The sequence below is a fragment of the Elephantulus edwardii genome, unplaced genomic scaffold (genome assembly GCF_000299155.1).
Source record: "Elephantulus edwardii isolate Elephantulus edwardi_28Jun2011 unplaced genomic scaffold, EleEdw1.0 scaffold00251, whole genome shotgun sequence".
Classification (NCBI taxonomy): Eukaryota; Metazoa; Chordata; class Mammalia; order Macroscelidea; family Macroscelididae; genus Elephantulus; species Elephantulus edwardii.
Window position 1 is genome coordinate 616,220 of NW_006400001.1, and position 21,615 is coordinate 637,834.

General features: G+C 45.1%; 1 protein-coding gene across 1 annotated transcript in view; it reads left to right on the top strand.

The window, feature by feature from the left end:
* The window catches only part of LGI2 (leucine-rich repeat LGI family, member 2), a 57,125-nt gene extending 36,096 nt beyond the window's left edge, over positions 1–21,029 (top strand). Inside the window, exons 7-8 of the mRNA XM_006899271.1 lie at positions 3,945–4,109; positions 20,171–21,029. Of these exons, the coding sequence (XP_006899333.1) occupies positions 3,945–4,109; positions 20,171–20,988 (983 nt within the window). The 3' untranslated portion in view covers positions 20,989–21,029. The remainder of the gene's footprint in view (positions 1–3,944; positions 4,110–20,170) is intronic.
* The last annotated feature ends 586 nt before the right edge of the window (positions 21,030–21,615 follow it).

A 21,615-nucleotide genomic window follows, 5' to 3' on the forward strand; every position in this document is an offset into this window, starting at 1 on the left:
AGTGAGTCTGGTGGAAGGTGGTAGTTGTGTACCATCAAGTAGCAATTGACTTAGACCTCCAGTGGGTTTTCAGAGACAGAAAAGCTCACAGGAGAGTGGATTCGAACCACATGTCTTTGGGTTGGCAGCACAACTCTCCCACTAAGCCCCTAGAGCTCCCTAATGTGGTTGGTGTAGTACTGATTTCTCATGGAGTGTAAGAGCAGAACGTGTGCTAAACTAGAAGGGGCCGCACACGCCTAGGAAAATCCTGCAGACCTGCACGTACTGTTGAGATGCAGGCACTGGAGATGTGAGGCCCAGTCACTGGTCACCACGGCATTTGGCAAACATTCTCGCTCCTCTGTGTCAGGCTATTGAACTTTGGAGACCTCAGAGGAGGTTGTGCTTTGTTCTGACTGTGCATTTACACTCTGGGGAGTTGACTTTGGCTCTGCATTTATAGTGGCAGCGTTTCCCAGCCAGGACCGTGCAGAGTTACGGTGACTAATCACAAGTGGTAACTGGTTCTGTTTTTCAACAAGTTTGAGAAGCACCACATCAAATAGAAGTAGGCAAATTTCTTGACCACAGGAGCTTTTGAGAGAAGGCTGGAACTGCAGCCCAAGGGCAGTGGAGGTTCAGTGGTCGAATTTCCACTTTCTATGTGGGAGGCTCATGAAAAACATATACTTGGACCAGGAAGCAGTCCTCAGAACAGAACAAGGAAAACACTGCATGGTTCAAAAGCAGGCAAGGGGTGCCTCTGGGATGTGTCCTGTCTCCATAGCTTTTCAATCTGTATGCAGAACAGATAATCAGGAGGCTGGGCTTTATGAGGAGGAATATAAGCATCAGGGTTGGAGGAAGACTCATCAACAACCTATGTTATGCAGATGACACAACCTTACTTGCTGGAACTGAAGAGGACCTGAAACACTTACTGTAGAAGGTCAAGGACTATAGTCTTCAATATGAATTGAAGCTCAACATCAAGAAAACCAAGATTCTAACCGCTGGGCCAATTGGCAGTATCACGGTAGATGGAGAAGAGATTGTGATTGTTCACAATTTTAGCTTGCTCAGCTCCACAATGAACAATTTTAGCATCAGCAGTCAAGAAAACAAAAGATGAATTGCCCTGAGGAAGTCTGCTGTCAAGGACCTCTCCAAAGTGCTAAAAAGCAGTGGTGTCAGTCTAGAGACTGAGGTGCGCCTGATCCAGGCCTTCACAATTAACTTGCTATACATCAGAAAGCTGAAGAATGACTAAGAATGACAGAACAAGAATTGATGCCTTTGAGTTGTGGTGCTGGAGGAGAGTATTGAACATGCCATGGACTGCCAAAAGAACAACAGTTCTGTCTCGGAGGGAGTGAAACCAAGTTTCTCCTCGGAGGCAAAGATTGTGAAGCTCTGTCTCACATATTTTGGACATTTGGCCAGGAAAGATGATTCCTTAAAGAAGGACATCATGCTTGGAAGAGTGGAGGGACAGCGCAGGAAAGGAAGACACCAGATGAGATGGATTGACACTGTGACTGGGATAATGAGTGTAGGTGCGTTGGAGTCAGTGAGACTGGCTCAGGATAGGGCTGGGTTCAGAGCTATTATCCATAGGGTCACTGTGAGTCACAGATGACTTGAAGACACATAACAACAACAGTGTGGGAAGCTTGGGTTCCTTCTTGGCCAGTGTTCCCCATGTACCACTCATCTGTCAGTGGAGGCTTGTACATGGCTGTGATGTTCGGTAAGCTCTAGTTCTGATTCCAGATAAGACAGACTGGGAAGAGTAGCCTGGGCGTCGACTTCTGAAAGTCCATGAAAACACTGTGATCTCCAGTTTAGCCTGCACTCTGTGGCCTAGTGATAGAGACTTGTGCTGCCAGCTTAAAGGCACGTGGTTTGAATCCACCACATGACCTCTAAGAGAAAGATGGGCAATCTCATTTGCAATATACAGCCTCTGAAAACCCTCTGGAAGGTTGGTTATGAGTTGGTTCTAACCAATAGTAATGAGTTGATTGGAGATGAGCTGAATGCCTGGGCTCACTCTGGGTCAAGGGCCAGCTTGATGGCAGCTCCCAGCAAAAATAAAGTGTTTTCCCTGTCAGAAAAAGATTTTGATGAATACAAATTTAATCTTTAGAAGGTTTTATCAGTTTTATCCTCTTTAAATTGTACATTTCTATCTGTATTTGGCAGTCCAGTTTGTCTCTTATGAGCTTTATGGTTTTGGGCTTTATTCCAAGATTTCTGATCCACTGTGAGTTGATTTCAGTGTATAATGTGAGATGTGGATCCTGTTTCAGCATTTTACAGGTACCAGTACAGTTCTTCCTGCACAATTTGTTGAAGAGGTTGTCGTTTGTAAAAGGAAAACCTACCGACTGGGAACAAACATTTGGCAATGTCATCTCAGACAAGGGTCTCATCAACAAAAGTTTACAGAATCCTACAGGGACTCCAGAAGAAAAAGACTGAGAACCCAGTTACAAAATGGGGTAAAGACATGGAAAGACTTTTCACAGAGGAGGACATTTGGATGACAAACAAACACATGAAGAAATGTTCGAAATCACTGGCAGTAGGAGAAATACAAATCAAAACCACAATGAGATACCATCTTACTCCAGTAGCAGTGGCAAAGTTTAGCAGGGCAGCAAATAATAAATATTGGAGAGGATGTGCTGAGATAGGAACTCTTATACATTGTTGGTGGTACTGTAAAATTATATAAGCACTTTGAAAGGCAGTTTGGCATTTCCTCAAAAAGCTGACAATAAAAAATTCCACATGACCCAGCTATTCTACTGCTTGGAATATACGCTGAGAAAATGAGAACTGAGACACAGAGACTTGTACACCAATGTTCATAGCAGCATTATTCACCATAGCTATTTACCACATGGAAACAGCCCAAATGCCTAACCACAAAGGAATGGACTGAGAAATTTTGGCACGTTCACACAATGGAATACTCTGCAGCATGCAGGAGCAATGATGTTATAAATTACTACCTAACATGGAAGGGACTGGAGAGCATTAGGCTAAGTGAACTAATTCTGTCTCATAAGGACAAATACTGTATAAGACTATTATTGTAGAATGAATATGGGGGTCCAATGAGGTGGGGCTTAATCATAAGGTTACACAGTGGATGGGTGGAGGGAAGCATGGGTAAATGAAAGCACAAAGATCTAGTGTACAAAACAATGTATACAAACTTTATGAACTTTATATGTTAACCAGTATAAAATTTAAAAAAGTTAAAAAAATTAGTGTTTATCAAACAAATGTGCCCACAACACCTGCCCTTGACAGATACTTGGTGACAATGTCAAAACTATTGCTGAATGATATCCTTTCTATCTTATTGAAAATAAGGGCTCATTGAATTCCCTTTTTTTAAATACTATTTTTTAAATTTTTATGGGCTCCCCCCTTCATTCACATTGTATTTCATATAGTCATTTCATCATCAAATTCCTTTAAACCACTGAGCTCCTTTAGCCTAATTTGTGAAGTGACTTATCTAGGAGAACTCTGGTGGCCTTGTGGTAAGGAGCTGTGCTGTAACCCCAAGGCACGTGGTTCAAATCCACCAGCTGCTCCATTGGAGAAGAATGGGTAGTCTCCTCCCGTGTGATTTACTGCCTCTAAAAACCCACTAGAGAGTCAACTATGAGTTGTTTCTGACTCAACTGTACACAACAACTTATCTGAAGGAAACTGTGTTCCAAAGTATGGCTTCAGTCTAACAATCTTGTGCAAGTCAGAATCCTTCTAGAAGCTTCTACAGTCAACAATACTGTCATTTATATTAGTCCATTTTCACACTTCTCTACCTTTCTATAATGGATAGTAAACAGGATAGAAACTTCAGGTGGCTGGACATTCTCACAGAGATTTCATGAACATTTTCTTTCTTTCTTTTTTTCCCCCCAATCACCCATTTCCAGATTTTGTTGTTCACCAGACTTTGCCCTACCAGTCGGTTTCAGTGGACACGTTCAACTCCAAGAACGACGTGTACGTGGCCATCGCTCAGCCCAGCATGGAGAACTGCATGGTGCTGGAGTGGGACCACATCGAGATGAATTTCCGGAGCTACGACAATATCACAGGTACGCGGTGGTTTCCATCAGGTTTATTGGTGTGATATCTGAGCTACTTAGAGCCCTTGAGAGAAAAAAAAAACAAAACACCGAAACAAACCACAAAACACACTGAACAAATCTCTACATAGAGTTGGTCCTTAGAGTGAGGGAACAGACAGAACAGCCCACTTCGACCGTACAACTTTTCCTTGGCATGGTTGGTTATGGATGAGAACAGAAACATCAAGTGGGGGTCATGCTGATTTGCGGTGACCCTTCTGAAAAAAGAAGATGGGGGGTTACATCTGGTAGGAAGCACCTTATAACAGTGGTGAGAACTGACACAGGAATGCCTTGGCTATGAGCACAGGAACTGAAGACCACGCCTGGTTTGTAGCAGCTAAATGAGGCCTTTGGTGTTACCTGATACGTCAAGGTATACATATGTGTGTGCGTCTATGGGGATATTGCTGATGCTGTTGTTATGTGCCGTCAAGTCGCTTGCAACTCATAGTGACCCATAGAGCCCTAAACCCTGCTCTGTCCTATGCCAGTCTCACTGTCTCTGACACTCTCACCCCCATTACTCCAGTCACTGAATCAATTCACCTCACAGAGGGTCTTCCTCTTCTGTGCTGTCCCTCTCCAAGGACTGGTCCCTCCTTGCAACATGTCCAGAGTATATCAGATGAAGCTTCAGAATCCTCTCCTCCAAGAAACAGCCCAGTTTAACCCTCTCCAGAATGAACCTATTAGGTTTTTTAGCAGTCCATGGTACATTCAATACTCTTCTCCAGCACCACAGCTCAAAGGCATCAATTATCCTTCTATCCTCCCTAGTCATTGTCCAGCTCTCTGATGCATAGCAAGTGATTGAAAAGACCATGGCCTATATCAGGTGCACCTTAGTCTCCAGAGTGACACCATTGCTCTTCAGTACCCTGGAACAGTCCCTAACAGCATATGGGGCATCCAATTGGACCCAACTCATGGCTAACCCTTGGGGGATTATCAGAGGCTGGAAATTGCACGGGAGAAGATTGCCCATCTTTCTCCCACAGAGCAGTGGGTGGATTTGAACTGCATTCCTTTGGATTGGCAGTGCAGCTCCTTACCACTCAGCTACCAGAACTCCCTAAAGCTTCTACATACATAGCAGATAAGCAAGTTTCTGTTTAGTTGATTCAGGCAACCCCACTTGTACTGGTGTAGAGCTCTGCACCACAGGATTTTCAGAATAGATTGGGCACGTCCAGGATCCTTTGGCCATAGGCTTCACAGAGTCTCAGTATCTGATGTTTTTGGAAGCAGATTACTATGCCTTCCTCCTTAGGTCCCTCTAAGGATTTGAACAGGGATTTGGAACTGGTTCCAAACATTCAGTCACCACCTACAGAAATGAGGGCAATGTATGAGCTGCATTTGCAACAGATCTCCTCCACTTTACATATTGACCAAAACAGGAGACAGGACAAGGGCCCTTGTGCTATACTGGGTTAATTGTTGAGTTGCTAACTGAGAGGTCAGTGGTTCAAATCCACCAGCCAACCCACACGAGAAGAATGAAAGTCGTTACCTTCAAGATTTACAGTCTTAGAAATATGTGGACCAGTTCTTTTCTGTCTTACATGGTCACCATGAGTCCAAGATCATCTCAGTGGTTGTGGGCTAGGTCCTTTTCAGGACGCAGGCAGAGATGCTCCACTGGAAGAGGTTAGCTGATGACACGCTGCTTTGAATGGGTGTTGCGGCATCTTAGAGCAGGGCACAGCTCCTTATTTCATACTGGGCTCCAAGTCCAAGGTTCACAAGATTTGGTTATTGGTACATGCTGCTTTTGTATTGGTTATTGGTGTCTCTTCCCTTTGTTGTAGGTTATTCGTGTCTGTTCTCTTGCTTACTGAATATTGGTGTATGCTGCCTTTGTTATGGGTTATTGGTGTCTGTTGGTTATTAATTATTGGTGCATGCTGCCTTTGTTCATGATTATCAGTGTCTGTTCCCTTCATTACTCGTTATTGGTGACTGTTCCCTTTGTTATTGATTATTGGTGCATGCTGCCTTTGTTTTGGTCATGGATGAGCCATTTGAATCAATTCAAACTTCTAACCTTTTGTTTAACAACTAAGCACTTAACTACTTGCCTCACTTAAGTAGTTGCATCAACTGCCCCTTTATACTCACACACTGTGTCTCTCTCCTCCTTCCCCTCTCTCCCTCCTCCTCTCTCCCTCTCCTTCCCTTCCTCTCACCCTCTCATTCTTGCCATGTCCCTCTCTCCCTCTCCCTCTCCCTCTCCCTCTCTCCCCTTCCTCTTTCCCTCTCTCCCTGCCCCTCTCACACTCCCCCTCTTGCCCTCTCCCTCTTTCTCTCCCCCTCTCCCTCTTGCCCTCTCTCTCCCTCTCACCCTCCCCCTCTCTCCCTCTCCCCCTCTCTCTCCCCCTCTCTCTTGCTCTCTCCCTCTCTCCCTTCCCCTCTCACCCTCCCCTCTCTCTTTCACCCTCTCCCTCTCTCTCCCTCTATCTCTCTCCCTCTCCCTTTCTCTCTCCCCCTCTTTCTGTCCCTCTCTCTCTCCCCCTCTCCCTCACCCCCTTCCTCTCGCCCTCTCTCCCTCTCGCTCTCCCTTCCCCCCTTCCTCTCTCCCTCTCCCTCTCACCCCCCACTTCTTTGTGGCTTATGTTGTTGAAGCTAAGTTATTTCCATCCTGAACTGAAGCAGTTGGCTCTTCAGACTTCCTGTTTATACACATTAAGCCTCCCTTCCCTAACTTTACCTGTCTTCCAGACCTGTCTGCATTCTGACATGGTCGATCATCCACAGATTCTCTGTGCCTCTCATCTTAGTGTTAAACACAGATGTTGTGAGCAAGCCTCTGCCTGCTCCACACACATACTCAGTGCTCTACTGAGGCTTCTTGTCAGTGGCCCCCAGGGGACAGCTTAGGAATCCCCATGAAACACACACGTGGCCTATCTCTCCTCTATCTAGTCCATAAGCCTGGTGAAAAGCCTGGTGAGATGCATTTCTAAATTCAATATACTTTCCATCTATGGATTTTGCCTGTCATATTCATCTAGAAGTTCTCTGAAAACCTTCTCTTTGGTTCATTTGTTCACCATCAAGTCAACATAAACAGAGATCTAAAATAATGTCCTTCTTTAAAAATGAGTTCCACGAAGCGGAAGTATCATTATGCGGGACTCTCTGGGTGGTGCAATGACAGAAGTGTACTAGTGTGAGCTATCCAGTGTGGTTGCCACATCTGAGCCTTTGACAGGTTGAAAATCCAGCTGTGGAAATTTCATAAATTTTATTAACTTCTAATCAATTGAAATAGCCCCTGTGGCTAGTTGCTGCTGAACCGTGAACTGGATGCCATTGATTTAGAACAGTCCCATCACCACAGGATATTCCAGTGAGCAGTGGCAGCTCTGTGACTTGTTCTTGGGGCCCCTTGCCAGGTCTTGCTGACTGCTGTGTTGTTTTTATTGAGTTGTTTGTTATTGTTGTTGTTGAGCGCCATCAAGTCAAGTCTTACTCACTGATCCTATAAACAGTCTTGAAACTTTGTCTGATCCTATATCTTCCTCATCTTCTCCACTATATTCAAGCATACTGTTGCCGTCAACATGCCAACCCATCTCTTTATGAGAACTATAAGAATATACAGAGCCCTAAATTCAGGCCTTTGGGATATTATTTAGCTAGGGCTCCTTTCAGTACTGACCAGACATCCCAGTGGTGACCTAGTCCATAAGGAGTAGTTACTAACCCAAAGTAGTGTCTCTCTGGTGGTTCAAATCTCCTAGGAACTCCTCAGGAGAAAGATGGGCATTTTTGGACATGATTTACAAGGTGGTTGGGTCCAACTAAGTCTCCTGTTTGGAGGCTCATGTGTGAAGTAGTTGGGTTCTGGAAGGTGGTTTTTCTTGTCTTGGTGAGAGTTGAGTGTGGACTGTTTTTGTGGGTTTTTTTGGTTTTTTTTTTTTCATTCACATTCATATGTGAGCTGGTGTTAATTGTGTTTGGGATGAACAGTCTTCTAAGTGTCAGTTTGCTTACTAAAGTAACTTGGGGTTGCTGTGACACTGACCATTGTGTCACTGGTGTGTGTGTTAAGCACCATAATGGCTACCAATCATGGACAGTAGTTGGTGGAGCTCCCAGATTGATTCAGGTTTGGAAGCAGGAGTGGCATCTACTTCCTAAACCACATGTCTCTGGAAACTCTATGAACACAGAGAAATGATGATAGTTATAGAACAGAGTTCTAGTCTTTTGTTTATAGGGTTGCTATGAATCGTACTCAACTCAATGGCATTTAACAACAACAACAGAGACCCATGGGAGAGTCAGTTATGAGTTGGTTCTGACTCAATGACAATGAATTAGATTAGTTAGGGTTGTTACTATTATTTGGGGTATATATGTATGCAGCAATTCACATCTTTTCAGAACTCTTCATGGACACCACCTTGGGACACTAGTTATATTTATCACGTTGTTCAAACATTACCATCACCCACTTCAACCATCCTCTATTTTCCATACACAACCTCAGAGTTCCCTTTTATCCACCCTCCCACCTGCCCCTTCAGTACAGCAGACAATGTAAGTATGGAGAAGAGTGAGGCAGCATTTTATTCTGTTGTGCCTACAGTCACTATGAGATGGGACTTATGCAATGACACTGAACAACCACCCATCTGCCCCAGGCAACCACTAATAAAATCTGATTTCTATACACCAGTCTAGGAGTCCTTGGGTGGTGCAGAGGGTTAAGGGCTTGACTAATAGTACAAAAGGTTGATGGTTTGAACCGACCCAGAGTTACCTCCTAAAATATTCTTGGTGATCCACTTCTGAACTTGACAACCTTGAACACTCTATGAAGCATAGGGTCTGTGTGTATATCTGGTTGCCCCAAGTTTAAATCAATAAGATGGCAACTATAAACACTACACTTGCCTACCCTAGATATTTGGTATAAAATGAGATTGTACAATGTATTTTATAGTTAACTAGTTACACTCAGCAAACTGCTTTCAGGGTCCATCCCTGTTTCAGCTTGTATCCGAAGCTCATTTCTCTCGATGTTGTTGTTATGTGCCGTCGAGTTGCTTGTGACTCATAGCGACCCCATGTACAACAGCCCTAAACCCTGCTCTGTCCTGTGCCAATCTCGTTGGCTCCAATACAGATACCCTGATTACCCCAGTCACTGAATCAATTCACCTCATAGAGGGTCTTCCCCTCTTGTGCTGTCCCTCCACCCTCTCAAGCATGATGCCCCTCTCCAAGGATGGGTCCCTCCTTACAACATGTCCAAAGTATGTCAGACGAAGCCTCAGAATCTTTGCCTCCAAGGAGCAGCCCAGTTTAACCCTCTCCAGGATGAATCTGTTTGTTTTCTTGGCAGTCCATGGTACACTCAATACTTTTCTCCAGCACCATAGCTCAAAGGCATCAATTCTTCTGCTATCCTCCCTAGTCATTGTCCAACTCTCTGATGTATAACAAGTGATTGCAAAGACCATGACCTGTATCAGATGCACCTTAGTCTCCAGAATGACACCATTGCTCTTCAGTACTTTGGAGAGGTCCCTAACAGCAGACTTTCCCATTGCAATACATCTTTTAATTTCATGGCTACCGGTGCCAAGAATGTTGACTGTGGAGCCAAGCAAACCAAAGCTGTGAACAATCTCAATCTCTTCACCATCCACCCTAATGCTGCCAATTGGTCCAGTGGTGAGAATCTTTGTCTTCTTGACATTGAGCCTCAGTCCATATTGAAAGCTGCAGTCCTTGACCCTCTGCAGCAAGCCCTTCAGGTCCTCCTCAGTTTCAGCAAGCAGGGTTGTGTCATCTGCATAAGCTTGAGAAATATTCCATTGGGTGTTATGGACAAGGAGCCCTGGTGACATAATGGTTAAACTACTTGGCTGTTAACCAGCAGGTTGGTTTGAATCCAGTAGCCGGTCCATGGGAGAACAATGTGGCAGTTGACACTGGTAAACGGGTTCTACTCTGTCCAGGGCAATCACTTCAAATTGGAATTAACTCAGTGGCAGTGGATGGATCTGGTTTGTTTTGGGGTATGGATGTATCAAATTGTGTTTAACCGTTCTTTTGTTGATAAGCATTTTAAGCATCCTTTGGTCAGTGTGAGTGATGCTATGGTGAGTATGTGTTTGTTATAGGTATCTGTTGACATTTTGGCTTTCAGTTCTTTGGGGCTATATATCTTGTTGTTAGGTGCTGTTGCAGGAACTCTAGTGGCCTGATGGTAAGAAGCTACACTGCTGACTCAAAGGTATTCAGTTCAAATCCACCAGCTGCTCTGCAGGAGAAAGGTGGGCAGTCTGCTACTGTGCACTTTACAGCCTCTGAAAACCTGCTGGAGGGTCAGCTAGGAGTGGGTTCCAACTCGACAGCACATAGCAACAAACAACTGTTTGCCATTGAGTTGGTTCTGTCCAATTCTTCTGATGTAAAAAAATGCTACAATGAGTATTTCTGTACAAGAATCTGTTAGGGTTTCTGCTTTCAGTCCTTTGGGGATGTATTTCTTGTTGTTAGGTGATATTGAGGGAGTTTTGATGGCCTATTGGTGAGCACCTGCACTGCAATCACAAAGGCACTTGGTTCAAATCCACCAGATGCTCTGCCGGAGAAGGAAGAGCAGTCTCCTCTTGTGTGATGGATTGCCTCTGAAAACCCACGATGGGTCTGAAAACAGTTAAGGGTCAGTCCTGACTGAATGGCACACAACACCACCACCACCACTGGGACTCCATGCACTACAGAATGCCCCTCCTCTGACCCTGGGCCAGCCTCACAATCTCAGCTGTGCGTAAGCCCGTCGCTTCAATCACTGCATCAGTCCACCCCATTGGGGGTCTTCCCATCTTTTGCTGACCCTTCGCTTTCCCAGGTGCGATGTCCTTCTCTGGGGACCGTCCGATGACATGCAGAAGGCTTGAGATGACGTCTCACCGTCCCTTCCTCTACGGAGTACTCAGGCTGCACTTCTCTCCAGACAGATTTGTTTATTCTTCTGGCAGCCCGTAGGATAGTCACAGAATTGCTGGGAGCCTAGTGTCTTTGTGCTACTAAAAATGAAGGACTTGCTTTTTTTAAAACAGTGGATGAAGTCAAAACAATCTTTTCAGAGGCTCCGCATTTATCAAAATGAAATTCTATAATAACACCAGCTTTCTAAACAGTGCTTCCAAGCTCCGATTATCACCCCAGGAGAGCGTTTCCTTGTGAGCCGAAGTTTGGGATGAGATGGCGTTTTCTGCTGCCGCAAGCTGCATTGCACAGCAGCTCCTGGTGGAGAGGTTCTAGGAATCTCTCAGGCGTGAAGTGGCTTCACAGCTGGTGTGGGGACGGAGAGGGAGGCATGGAGATTGCCGCTTTCCCCTCAGGGAGAAGAGCTTCAAATGAGCCTAATCTCCATGCTCTGAGGTCTGGGAGAGACACATGTCCATCTGGATGCTCCGGAGATGCCATTTCAATGTGTTGAGTTGCTTTCGGGCCATCTGGTCTCCTGGTGCTGAGCTTGCATTCCTAGGAGCAACCACTTGCTGTGAAATGCAGATTCAGAGCAGAGAGAGCAGGTGACCCTGATGGGGTTGGGGGTTGAGGTGATGGGGAAGCTGAGGCCTTGAACCCAGTGCGCCTTCAGGGAATGAGAGAGGGAGTCTGCATCCATGTGTTCTCCTGCGTCCTTTCTGTTCTGACTTGCAAAATGATGTTAGGCTCTGATTCCTAAAGGTCCTGTGTCCACCAGAGCCAAATTCCACCATCTCTACAAATCCCTCCTGTGCTTAAGCCTATAGTTACAGTCGCTGTGTCTATCCATCTCATTGAGGGTTTCCCCTCTCTTTTGTGGACCCTTGACTTTTCCAAGCATGGTGTTCTTCCCCAGAGAAGGCCCTCCTGAGAACATACCTAAGAATCCAACACAGAGTCTCATCATCTTGTATCTCAGGAGCACCATGGCTGTATTTTTTTCTGAGACAGATTTAGCCCATCGTATATCTCCTTCACCAACAGCACACTTCAAAGACATTCATCCTCCAACTCTCAAATGCCAATGAAACAATCGAAAATATGTTGGATTGGGTCAGCCACACCTCAGTCTTTAAACTGACATCCTTGCTCTTTAGTGCTTTAAAGAGAGGTCTGAGCAACAACTATGCCTGATGAAATGCATCATGATTCTTGGCTGTTGCTTCTGTGGGTGTTTAGATTGTGGATCTAAGTTAAGCGAAATCCTTGCCAATGTCAAGCATTTATCCATTTAGCCTGATTTTACTTGTTGGCCTAGTTGTGAGGATTTTTGTTTCCTTGAGATTGAGGTGGAATCCATTTGGAAGGCTGTAGTCTTTGATCGTCTTCAGTGAGTGTTTCAAGTTCTCGTCGCTTTTAGATGTTATGTGCTGTCTCTGGTGACAGAGACAGTTCTCTAGAGAGCTCTGATGGCCTAGTGGTAAAAGGTGCCCTGCAATCCTGAAGACACGCAGTTTGAATCCATCAGCTGCTTCACGGGAGAATGATGGGCATTCTTCTTTTCTCCTGAGTGATTACCTGCCTCTGAAAACACACCAGAGAGTCAGTTATGAGTCACTTCCAACTCGATGATATAAAACAACAACGATGTAGCAACCCTGTGAAAGCAGGTTGGAACTTTTTCTTGCCTGTACGTGCTTGAGCCTATCGTTAGGGTCACTGTGTCAGTGCACCCCGTTGAGGGTAAATGAGCTGGCCACCCTGCCTTCTCTCCTCCTTCCCCAGAGCAGGGCTAGGAGCTGTGTGATGCTTTGATCTTGAATAAGAACTGCGTTTGTTGCCAATGTTTACTGAGGACTGTGAACACTGCTTTACCTCACTGGGAACTCATGGTGGTCCCTTGAGGTAGCTGCCTGCTCAGAGAGGACAGAAGGTCCATGTTCTAGAGGGAAGTATATATGTTGTTGTTGTCATTAGGTGCCATCAAGTTGTAGACAACTCATAATGACCCTATGAATGAAAGACCTGAACACTTGTATAACTTTCATCTTTTCTCCAAGTTCATAGTTTCTGGAGGCAAGCTATTTTGGAAGTAGATGCCACTCCTGCTTCCAAGCTTGTTTTAATCTGGGAGCTCCACAAAACACTGTCCACCATGGGTAACCATTATCACATTTGACACATCAGTGTCACAGTATTTAGCATCACAGCAACCACGAGCTACCTCTATACAGCAAGTGGACAGGCCAGTGCTACACCACTTAGAAGAATGTTTGACCAAAACCAATTAAAACCAGGCCTGAGGGCTACAGATTAAAATATATAAATATATAGCAAAGAACTCAGGATGTGGAGACCCGTGTACTTGGCTGGACTTCTGGCTGGCTGCTGGCTCTGCAGTGCCCTGGGAAATACCAGTTACCCATGAGACTTGGTTTTAAACTTGTTGCGGTTGAGACCATCTCATGGCGAGCCCATGCATTGCAGACTAGAACTGTGCTCTGCAGGAGTTTCTTGGCTAAATTCTTCAAGGAAACGCGTCACTAACTCTCAGAAGGACTTGGTTGCCACAGTGATGCTGAACAGGCTTCAGTGGAGCCTCCAGACTAAGATTTGGATAGAAGAATTAGCGATCTGCTTCTGAAAATCAGTCACCGCTGTCTGATTCACAGCTGATCCATGTGGATGGTGGAGAACAGGGGATCTTGCCCAGGTTGCTTCATTCCCATTGTCCGTTGGCATCTGTGAAATGGAAATGAATGTATTTTCCAAATTAGTGTTGTTGTTGTTGTTGTTGTTGTTGTTGTTAGGGGCCATCAAGTGGACTTTGACCTTTGTGACCCTGGAACAACAGATGTGACCCTAATCCTGTCCCGCACCACCCTCTCCATCTCTGATCAGCGCGAGCCCGTTGTTACAGTCACTGTGTCGTTCCGTTCCGTCTTGTTAAGGTTCTTCCTCTCTTCTTCTGACCCGTCCACCTTTCCTAGCATACTGTCTTCTCTCCAGGACTGGTCCCTCCCTTCAGCATTTGGCAAAGGGCTGGGTAAGAAAGTTTCATTCTGTTGTGCATGGCTTTACTTTGGATTGGGACCAATTTAATGGCAGCTCACAGCAATAATGTTTGCATAATGGTCAGTAGGACAGTGTCCGGTACATGGTCAGTCCTCAAGAAATGCCAGCATTATCTGTAGATTATCCCAGACTCTAACTCTGGGATTCCAGTCAGCTTCCTCTCCAGAATTCAGGGGCTGGCAGATATAGTCCTGAGGGAGGCAGAGGGACACGGAGGCTGGTTACAGAGCAGATGGGTTTCCAGGAAGGTAGATGTTTGGCCATCTCTTGATCTTGGGGAATTTAGTGTGGTGTGAAAGGAGCATGTGACATTCATGTGATGAGCAAAAGGTATAACTGTACCCAGAACCACTTTCCATGAACAAAGATGAGGTGACAACGGGCCATTCTCCCACCACTGGGTTGTGAAAGCCTCATTTATTGTCTGATTTGGGCACAGGGTGATTTTGGAATTAGCACATATGGGCCAGACTTTTCTCAGAACTTGCTTGCTGAGATGAGGTCCAGGGGGAGTGGAGGGGTGCCCACCTCCTCCTTTGCAGCCTTACTGGCTGAAATACAAGACAGGTAGCCCCAGCTTCCCATTGACTTCACAGCAGAGAGATCCACGGTGAGCTCACCCCAGGGGCTTTCTTCTCGTTTCTTCTCCTGTGTCTCTCTCTGTATCACCTCTCTGCTCGTCCTCTTTTTCATTTGAGTGAAAGTTTACAAAGCAGATTAGCATTCCCATCAACCATGCGTACATATTTTGTTTTATGACATTTATTACAGTTTCCACATTGCATTCTTCCCAAAAAAGTCTGCTTTGGAGAAAGTGCAACCAGAGTGCTTCTTAGAGGCAAGGATGGTGAAACTTCATCTCACATACGTTGGGCGTGTTGTCAGGTGGGCCAGTCTTTGGAAAAAGGCATCGTCCTTGCAAAGAGAGGAAGATCTTCAAGGTGATGGGTCAGCACAGGGACAGAAACAATGGTCTTGTGCAAAGATAATTAGGATGGCACAGGACAGGGCAAGGTTGATAGCAACTAGGAGACGTAGCTGAATGTGTGGCACTGAACAACAAAAACATTCTTCCCATTATCTCTTGAATTTTGTTTCCATTTATCACTCCATCTTCTCCCTTCTTACTCTCTGAGTTTCATCTTTGGACAAATACTGCCCTCATGATCCTGTGTGACGGAATGATAGATAGATCTCTCTAGTATTTGGCGACAAATGTCAGAGGGATGAGTCCAGCCTCACAGGGTGGCCAAGCACCATAGCCTCGGGGGTCCTCCTGTCTCCATCAATCCAGTAAACTTGGACATTATGGAAATTTTTTATTGTCTTCTACATTGGTCTCCTGCTCTATCTAGGAATTTCTGTTACATCTCCAATTGGGGTGATTAGCAGTGCTGACAAGGTGCCATAAATTGATTCCTTCCATGTATCTTTGAGTTTCTTCACTCTTTTTGCTCTAGACACAGACAGACCAGTGTCTGTAGCTTAGATGGCCTTGTAAGCTTTAAAGTCTCCAATCGCTTCTCACCGATCTAGACTGTATAATACTGTCCCTGTGGACTGTGTTATGCCAGCCTATTTTGGTGCCCCTCAAACTACGTCCCGAGGCCTCCTGACCAGTGCCTGCTTCCTCCCATGGGGTATTGATTCTGGATAAGAGGTTTATGTGTTATCATGTCCTGTTGACTATATTAGGGAGGTCTCTAACCCCTAGAGGACTGTGCTGCGAATCAGAGGCTTCATGTCTCTGTCTTTTTTGCTACTTTGACAGTGGAGTGTAGACTGGAACCAATATGTGGTATTTGAATCACTGACTGTGCACTACATAATAGTTGTGTGATTTTGTATGATTTGCTGTACTTCTCTGTGCCTCATTTTATTCTACATAAATTAGAGATATTGATGATAATCATGGTAATTAGTGCATGAAGTTGTCGTGAAGACTCACTGAGACGTTACATGTTAAGTGCTTAGAACAGGGCCTGACCATAATGAACATTTTATAAGTATTACCAAGCCCACCAGACCTCTGCCAGCAAGCCAGTTAGTTTCTGGGGCTCTGAAACTTTGAGATGGGAAGAAACTGCCTCATTTTTCTTCCATAGATTGGCTGGTGACATTGAACTGTTGCCCTTTCGTTTAGTATTACTTAGTTACATTTATACATGCATTGTTCTAATTGTTACAGCACTTGTCTGTCAGTTGCTGTAATGAGATAACTTACGGGTTACTGTGATACTGAAAGCTATGCCACTGGTGTGTCAAATGCCACAAAGGTTACCCATGATGGATAGGTTTTAGTAGAGCTTCCAGATTAAGACAGACTAGGAAGTAGGATTTGCCATCCATTTCTTAAAAAATAGACCTGTGAAAACCAGAGGAACAATAGAGGAATGTGGAGAGTTACAGGGTTCATATCTGTTGTTCATCGGATTGCTGTGGGTCATACTCAACTCCAAGGCACCTAACAATAACAGTTAAATTTACAGGATCTTAGAAACCAAGGAATCAGACAGAAATAAAAGATGTAACTGCAGTAATCCAGGCAAGTGATGGTGGCTTGGTTATTATAATTTTCAAAATTTGCTTTATTGAAGTTAAAGCTTTTGTACTCAGAAACAATAAAATTCAGTAATTTGCTTCAAACAAAGGAGAGGGACCAGGCTCTTATCAGAAGGGCTGTTGTCTTTGCCACTGCTCGGTGCTGGTCAGTCAGTCCTGAGTCATAGTGATGCTGAGAATTGAGAGAAGAGAGTGCTGCCTGCTCCTGCTTCCTCCTCACGATTGTTTCTGTATTTTAACTCACTGTTGCAGCCTCAGTGCAGCATGGATTGTTGAGTCAATCCTTCTCATTGATTTTCCTCTGCAGTGCTGGCTTCTGTCTTTACCAAGCATGTTCGTAGTATGCCCGATGTATATGGGGCGATCCCTCACCATTTTCAGTTATAAGCAGCATTCTAAGGCTGCACTTCCTCCAAGATAGAGTTGTTTGCTCTTTGACAGTTGATGATATATTCAGTTTACTTCACCAACACCACAATTCAAAGGCATCAGTTCTTCTTTGATCCTCCTTATTCATCATTCACTTTCACAGGCATAGGTTTGAGCCATCAATTTTGATTAGTAGCCAAGGGCTTAAGCTGCTTAACCATTGTGCCACCAGGGGTCCCTGTGAGAAAGGAAGAGCACTGAAACAGAAAAAAAAAATAAATAAAACACTCCCTGAAAATCACCTACAATCCATCCCCAGAGTTAATACTAAGGACAGAAATTGGGTAATTATCCTTGTAATTTACAGACCTAATTTACTTTGGTCCAAATTGCCTAGATGATTAGGGGAAAGAAATAACTTTTAATTGAATGATGTAGACTGAGGGTCTATAATCTTTCCGATGAGGGGGTTCCTTGCTGGTTAGTCGTCAGGAACAGGAAAGGCTGGGAGGGTTTGGAGGTCTCAGTGCACCACAGGAGAGAGTGATGGGAGGTGATTCTGAGAAGCGAGTCCCCACTGAACAGATTTCTCCTTCGGCTGCAGAGCTGTAGCTTTCTGATGCTCTGTCTAGATCATTCTGCCAGTGTTGATAACAGTGGGTAAGCCCTAAAGGGGCAAGACCACTTGGTTATCAAATGAATGGTCCCAACTGACCGATGATGGTTTAAAAAAACACCAGCCAGTCAAGCAACAACCAAACTATTGTCGAATCAATTCTCCAAGCAGCTCTGTGGAGTAGAGTAGAACGTCCCCATAGGCAGTAATCTCTGTGGAAGCCAACCACCACTTATTTCTCCTGTGGAACAGTGAGGACAAGGTTCAAACCTCTGACCTTTCCGTTAGTGGCTCATCCTTCAACCACAGCACCACCAGAGCTTCTTTCCAGTGCTATCAAACCTACTGCTGTTGAGCTGACTGTGACTCAAGTGACCCTCCATTAGGCTTCTGAGGTTGTGAATCTTTTACAAAGGAGACGGCCCATTTTTCACCCAAGGAGCGCCTAGTGTATTCAAACCACCAACCTTGTGGTTCTGACATGTAATGTACTACACCACTGGGAAGCTGCTAATTACTGACCGCCTCCCAAGGGGTCAGTGCTGTGCACTAAACACTTAACCATAATGACGAATCTAGTTTTTGCAGCAACTGCATGAAATAAAATCTGTGATCATCATTTGTCATCTCTTTCATAGATGGAACATAGAGTTGAGAGATAAATAGCCCAGAGCCAGAGAGATTATAAGACATAGGACTGGGTTTCGAACCAGGTCCTGGGCCTTGAATCTTAAGTTTAATATGACTCTTTTCAGCCTAGTTTTGCTTTCCATAGCAGAAGAAGACATCGTCCATCTTCATGGCGGTTGGTATGTTCGAGCCCATTCTTGTGATAATGGTATTGAACCATCTCTTGGAGTGTTGCCCTTGTTTTTGTGAGCCTGACATCATGCTTGGAAAGGTGGGAGGATGGCAGAGGAGGAGGAAGACCCTCATCCAGGTGGGTTGATGCAGTGGCTGCAGAGGTGGGCTGAAGTGTGTCAGAGATGGTGAGGCTGGTTCAGGAAAGGACGTGGTTCAGATCTGTTGTTCATAGACTCGGTATGAGATGTACTTGACGGCACCTCACGGCAACAACTTTCTCAAGCATGATGTCCTTTGCTGGTGCTCAATCCTTGCTGTTGATGCACCCATGGTAAAGGAATCAAAGTCTTGGACAATAAGCCATGATTTAGAGAGTTTGCATTAGAACCCTGGTGACATCGTGTGCACCTGATGTCAGGCTGTCAATGTAAAGGTTGGCTGCTTGAATCCACCAGTTGCTCCGTGGGAGAAGATGAGTAGTCGTCTTCTGTTCAGAAGGCCAGTGGAGGTCATTCTAATGGGAATCACAGTGAGTCATTTCCAGAATACATCTCCAGGTCTTTTTCCATAGTCTGTCTTAGCCTAGAAGCTTGGCTGAAGCCTGTCCACCTGGGGTGACCCTGCTGGAATTGAAATCCATAGTCTAGCTTCCAACATCACAGTAACCTGCAAGTCACCACAGTATAACAGACCAACAGAGAGGTGGTGGAATGCACGTCTTAACAAACCACACCTGCAAAGGCCTTGTTGCCAGATAAGAGCCCCTTCTAGGTTTCTAGCTGGACATAAATTTGCATGGCTATTCACTCTTCAGAGGGGCCTTAGGGACACAGTGCATTAGGTATTGCTGCTAGTTGAAAGGTTGGTGGTTCCGATGCACCAGCTACTCTTCTGGCGAAAGATGAGGTAGTTTCCTCCCATAAAGATTTCTATCCTTGGAAACCCATTTGAGGGTCATTAAGAGTTGGAATTGACTTGAAGGCATTGTTGTTGCTGTTGTTATTGTTAGGTACTGTTGAGTCAGAACCAACTCATAGCTGACCCTCCAGTGGGTTTTCAGAGGCTGTAAATTGCACGGGAGGAGATGGCTCATTTTTTTCCCCTGGTGGACACAAATCACATGCTTTTGGATTGACAACACAACTCTTTACCACTAGGCCAACAGAGTTCCTTTGAAGGCTGGTTTTTTTTCTTTTTAACTTTTTTTTTTTTAGTACTAGTTTATTTACAAAATTCAAATACATTGATTTCAAGAACATATTCTTCCAATTTTCCTCATCCCCCACCTATCAAATTGTATAACCCCATAATTAATCCCCCCTTACCCCGTGTATGTCCTCATCCCTCTGTTCCCCTCCTCCACCACCCCCTTGGATCCTTATACTCATTCTACAATAATGGTTTTATACAATATTTGTCCTTGTGGGACCGAGTTAGTTCACTCAGCATAATGCTCTCCAGTCCCTCCCATATTAGGTAATAATTTACAAAATCGTTGCTCCTATGTGCTGCGTAGTATTCCAGTTTGTGAAGGTACCATAATTTCTCTATTTTTTTATTCACTTATCAACTCCAGACCATGAACTTGACCTATCTCTTTATGTGTGGCTGCACTAACCCCTCCCTCTCTTTTGGAGGACAGGTCAGTCCATTGTGGGCTGCAAGGCCATCCTCATCGACGACCAGGTCTTCGTGGTGGTGGCTCAGCTCTTCGGTGGCTCGCACATTTACAAGTATGACGAGAGCTGGACCAAGTTTGTCAAATTCCAAGACATAGAAGTGTCTCGCATCTCCAAGCCCAACGACATCGAGCTATTCCAGATTGATGAGGAGAAGTTCTTCGTCATTGCAGATAGCTCCAAAGCTGGCCTGTCGACGGTGTACAAATGGAACAGCAAAGGCTTCTACTCCTACCAGTCTCTGCACGAGTGGTTCAGGGACACGGACGCGGAGTTCGTGGATATCGACGGGAAATCGCACCTGATCCTGTCCAGCCGCTCCCAGGTCCCCATCATCCTCCAGTGGAATAAAAGCTCCAAGAAGTTTGTCCCCCACGGTGACATCCCCAACATGGAAGACGTGCTGGCCGTGAAGAGCTTCAGGATGCAGAATAATCTCTACCTGTCCCTCACCCGCTTCATCGGGGACTCCAGGGTCATGAGATGGAACAGCAAGCAGTTTGTGGAGATCCAGGCACTGCCCTCTCGGGGGGCAATGACCCTGCAGCCCTTTTCCTTTAAAGAGAATCACTACCTGGCGCTGGGGAGTGACTACACCTTCTCCCAGATCTACCAGTGGGATAAAGAGAAGCAGCAGTTCGTCAAGTTCAAGGAGATCTACGTGCAGGCCCCTCGCTCCTTCACAGCTGTCTCCACCGACAGGAGAGATTTCTTCTTTGCCTCCAGTTTCAAAGGGAAGACAAAGATTTTTGAACATATCATTGTGGACTTGAGTTTGTGAAGGTGGGATTGGTGAATTGCAGAGACAAGTAACAGTAGCGCGTGCGTGTGTGTGTGCATGTGTGTGTGTGAGAGAGAGAGAAAGAGAGAGAACGTTCGAGAGAGAGCAGGTATGTTCCGAACTCCGGAGGTCAGGGTGTGCTGGGGAAGTCGTTAGCTGTCTTCAAACTTTTAGAACTCGCCTTTTAATCAGGGATTGCATTTACTGGCTAACTGCATGACATGTCCATTCCATTTAAAGTGGCATCTTGAAAGCCTGTCATGTTTGAGACGGAGGACAATGTTCCCTTTGCCATCTGGGAAGAGAATGTGGTTTATTTATGGAGTTTTGCCCCTCTCTGTGTTTAATGATGAAGGGAGACACAGACTGAGAACGGACAGCTCTTTGTAATGTAATAAAAGCAAAACAACTCCCACTGCCCCAGGATGGGCCCATCTCCTCCCAGGTTAGCAGTGTTTGTGGGAAGAACGCTGAAGGCCAAAGTCAGCTGGAAAGAGTAGCTGAGGATGAGTTTAAAATCTTCCAACACTCAGCAGTGTTGTTGTTTCCAGTGTCCTGGAAAGAAAGCCCAGCCTTCTCAAATTCTCCTTGATGGTTACGTGTCCACCGTTGCTATGACTCCCGAGA